Below are 4,155 nucleotides of genomic sequence, written 5' to 3'. Positions count from 1 at the left end.
GGGCCTCTTGTTTTAAACATATTCAGGTGAGCGATACAGGCCCTCGGATCTCGTCCTCTTGTTTGCATTTACTCATTGAACGATTTTATAGGTTAACCAATGGTTTCCCATTGTACTTCCTATATTCCGAAAATACAAGTACAAATGAGAAAATACATACAAGTGATAGAGGAATGCCATTGAAAGAGAAACCATTGGAATTGCTTATGTTTCCTGTAAGATTAGATTACTTGTGAACGGTCAGAAATAAATTGTCTTAATGTTTGATAAGACATCGCTATCGTATGTCAACCTGGTATGATGATGCTACAATCAATTTTTTGAAGATTACACATATTTTTGTGCTTCACTGCAGAAAAGACATTACTTTTAACATACTGATGATTCCTCCTTTTTACTGGTAAATATGTAATTAAACTACGATTGTTTTGACAGGATGGCCCCGGAGGTAATCATGTGCGAGACGCTGAAGGACAGTCCTTACAACACGCAGGCTGACATTTGGTCTCTTGGTCAGTATACCTCGTAAATGTCATACAAATAATTATAAATTTAAGGATTACTACAGCTGAAAAGCATCTGGAGAAAATCATCTCTCAAAAGGGAAAAAATGGTTAAATGATAGTTTAACTGCAAGTAACCAAATAAAACCGGCATTATGATAATAGCTATGGTGCTGTGCAACCCCATGAACTAAAACCAGTTTAATGGTTGTAGAAACCTGGTATTGAACCAATCTGAAGTTAGGCTGGGATTGTCAGGTATAGGTCAGATTAATCGGGATGCACACAATATGGTAGGACAGCTTGGCTGTTAGTCAGCGTGTTGCCAATAGTGATGATGTATGTAGGTAACAGATATAGATTGATACAGATTTTCATTGTTTAATAAGATATAAAACCATTCAACAATTCATGCATATATCCGTGTACTGGAACTGGAATTGACATTAAAGCGAGAAACTGTTTATGAGGCTTTTTTTGTAATCATGAATATATGGGTTAAGGTAGTTTCCTATTGTCAAGGGAGGTAATTCTAACACAAATCGCAGTTATAATGCATAAGATAGCTTACATCCTTCAGGGATGTAACCAGTATGCACATTACTGTTATCATGTTTAATGTAGCCTATATCCAAGGGAGATAACTCTAACATATAACATGTCTAACATAAATTAAGGTATAAAACTCAAATCACAGTTATAATGTGTAATGTAACTTTTGTAATAAAGGGAGATAACTCTAACACAAGTCACAGGTTTCAGTTATAAGCTAATGTATATCGCTAAAACCTATTGTTTGTGTTCATTTATAGGTGTAACTCTGATTGAGTTTGCCCAGATGGAGCCTCCTAATCATGACATGCACCCTATGAGAGTCCTTATCAAAATACAGAAGTCAGACCCTCCTCAACTTTCCAAACCATCGCGATGGTAAGAACTTACACCCAGACTGGTCTCCAGATGATAGGAATACACATTTGTATATTAATCAGAAGTTTCTGAAATAGAATAGGGGCTTTTATTATTATTTTTTATTAAGATAGGACTTATCACACAATTGATTGCAATTAATCATTTGTGAAATTCTGTAATAGATAAATTGGTTGTAATAGATAAATTGGTTGAAATTATTGCTTGTTGTTTTCTATAAATTTGTATTGATCTTCTATATAAATAATGATACTTGAGCAATAGTTTAGAGGCAAATTCGCCCTTTATTGATTTCTGGTCAGCTAAATTTAAACTTTTAAGATGAAAATGTAAAAAAAAAACCAGTTAAATTTATAATATCAGCTCCAAATTACATTTCAAATCCCGATACGAAACAGTTTAATTATAAACATCGTTATTACAGTGTTTTATGTCAAATGAATTCACAAAAGTTTTAGATATTTCAATTACGATTGATAATCATGCATGAAAGGTCTTCTAATAATGATGTAAGATTTCTTTTATGATTTCCAACACCAATAAAAAAATCAAATTAAAATTGAAAATTGTTTATTAAAAAAATGAATATTAGAAAACAATGATTGTATTTGATGTGATATATTCATAATGATCTGTCACCAAAATTAAATAGTGTGAGAGTGGGTAAATGGTCTATTTATCATCGCCAATCTCCACCCATAGCAATTGTAGTGCTACATAATATAGGATCATCAACAAAACAAAAAATTCAATGCAGGTCCAAAGACTTCAAGGATTTTGTGAACCTGTGTTTGGTGAAGAGTCCAGATCTGAGACCCACAGCTGAGGAACTGTTGATGGTAATATATAAATGTTAAATACACACAATGTATGTTACTGGTTAGGTTATTGTGTGCCATACATCTTCAACCTTGTTATGTGCGGACGAAACCTGCATGAAAAATTATCTTACTTTGGAATTTGTGTTTCTTTGTTATGTATCAAATTAGTCATGCAAGGAATCGGTTTATGTTGATTGGATGATTAAGGTTAAATTCCAGTGAAATGTCTTGGTGATTTTCTCTGTCATAGTTACCTCCCTTGTATGGTTTCATCGTAACCTCCCCTGCGTAGGTATAGCAGTGAGATTCTCATGGTAACTTCTTCAGGAATTTCATAGTTACCTCCCCTGATTCGTTTTCATAAGAAATTCCCATGTGATTTCAGCATCCATTCATCCGCGACTACACGGACAAATCTGACCTTGTTGACCTCATCCTGGAGGCTAAGGCAGAGGTCGTAGAAGTCATTGAGGACTTGGGAGAGGATGAGGACATAATGCAAATGAAGGTTTGTGTATAGATTGTCATGACAACCAGCCAAAACATGCTGTTAACTCTATCAACTAGTTTTAAAGCACCTCAATGTTTCGAACATTATAATGCAGTAATAAAGTTTTGAAATTTCTGTTGATACGTCTGTACACTATAAATCACTTTACACAAGTAAGTATATACTGATCTAGTGTTCAGTGTGAGTCCGTTTAGTATCTACTAAAAGTACTTACAAATTAAAGTATCTTGTATGTATTTGCATAATATTTGCTGAATATCTTATGAGTATTAGTGTCTAATGAGCATAATCTGATGAGTATCCACTTAATATTTGTTGAAAATCCACCAAGTATTTACTGAGAATCTTAGTATTTGCTGGGTATCTACTGAGTATCTTAGTATTTGCTTGGTATTTCCTGAGTATCTTCTTAGTATTTGCTGAATATCTTAGCATTTTCTGGGTAGTTACTGAGTATCTTATATTAATAATATTTGCTGGGTATTTGCTAAGTATCTTCTGAGTATTTGCTGAGTACCTTTGAGTATTTGCTGAGTATCTTATGAGTATCTTACTGACACCCTTCGTACTCCTGGCATTAATCATCCAGTTTTAATTATATTCAGCCTTTCCTCAATAAATATCAAAGAGATGTATTTAATATATAGATTTATGAAAAATATGTATATTATTTTGTTATCTTTTCTACACAGAAACACATGAGTGATGCCTCGTCTATATCCGACCTTGATAATGTTTCTGTCAGCGGAGACAGCGACAAAAAATCTCCGACTCCAGAACGTGTGGTGGTTCCAGGAAAGGTAGAGCAGCTGTAACATAAATATTATATATCAGAACTATTAAACCACACACCTGTGACAATAATTGTTACAAAAACTGAAATGAAATTTCAGTTAATGATGCGTATAAACTTGATATGTGACCAATTATGACATACATATTTAATGATAAACCCTATCTTACAAATTATAACAAATACTAACATATAAATGCTAACAAATGATGATGCATATGAGTCAATTACAAATATTATATTAAAACGTACATCTGACGAATTGTAACAAATGCTAGCGCATATATTGAAATAACACTAGGGAATACATTTCTATGAATCTACTCTTAATCATTACGACTTTTTGATGATATTAGGACCTGTTTTGATAGATCTAGGGATGTTCTGTAAGAATAACAGACGTTCCGTTATACTACAAGAAGTTCTGTTGTATTCACAGGTTAGAACTTATTTACCTGTGGGCACCAAGCCAAATTTTAGTTAGCAGCGGATCTCGATTGCTCGCCGGCACTTTTCTCGCTGCGACGGTCGCGCTGCCTGTAACATGTACATTTAGGAGGGTTGGTGATAAAACAGTTGATGTTATGGTTTGCATGT

The 4,155-nt window shown here is 33.8% G+C and overlaps 1 protein-coding gene across 1 annotated transcript; it reads left to right on the top strand.

The window, feature by feature from the left end:
- Window positions 1-436: 436 nt before the first annotated feature.
- LOC110444655 (serine/threonine-protein kinase 10-like) lies at window positions 437-3,576 on the top strand (the record flags this gene model as incomplete). Its single annotated transcript, XM_021489017.1, has 5 exons — window positions 437-512; window positions 1,316-1,433; window positions 2,191-2,272; window positions 2,640-2,762; window positions 3,458-3,576. Coding segments are annotated over exons 1-5 (518 nt in total), but the record flags the coding sequence as incomplete, so codon positions are not given.
- Between the last annotated feature and the right edge of the window lie 579 nt (window positions 3,577-4,155).

Source organism: Mizuhopecten yessoensis, unplaced genomic scaffold (genome assembly GCF_002113885.1).
Source record: "Mizuhopecten yessoensis strain PY_sf001 unplaced genomic scaffold, ASM211388v2 hete_36158056, whole genome shotgun sequence".
NCBI lineage: Eukaryota > Metazoa > Mollusca > Bivalvia > Pectinida > Pectinidae > Mizuhopecten > Mizuhopecten yessoensis.
This window is presented reverse-complemented; position numbering and strand designations above follow the sequence as displayed.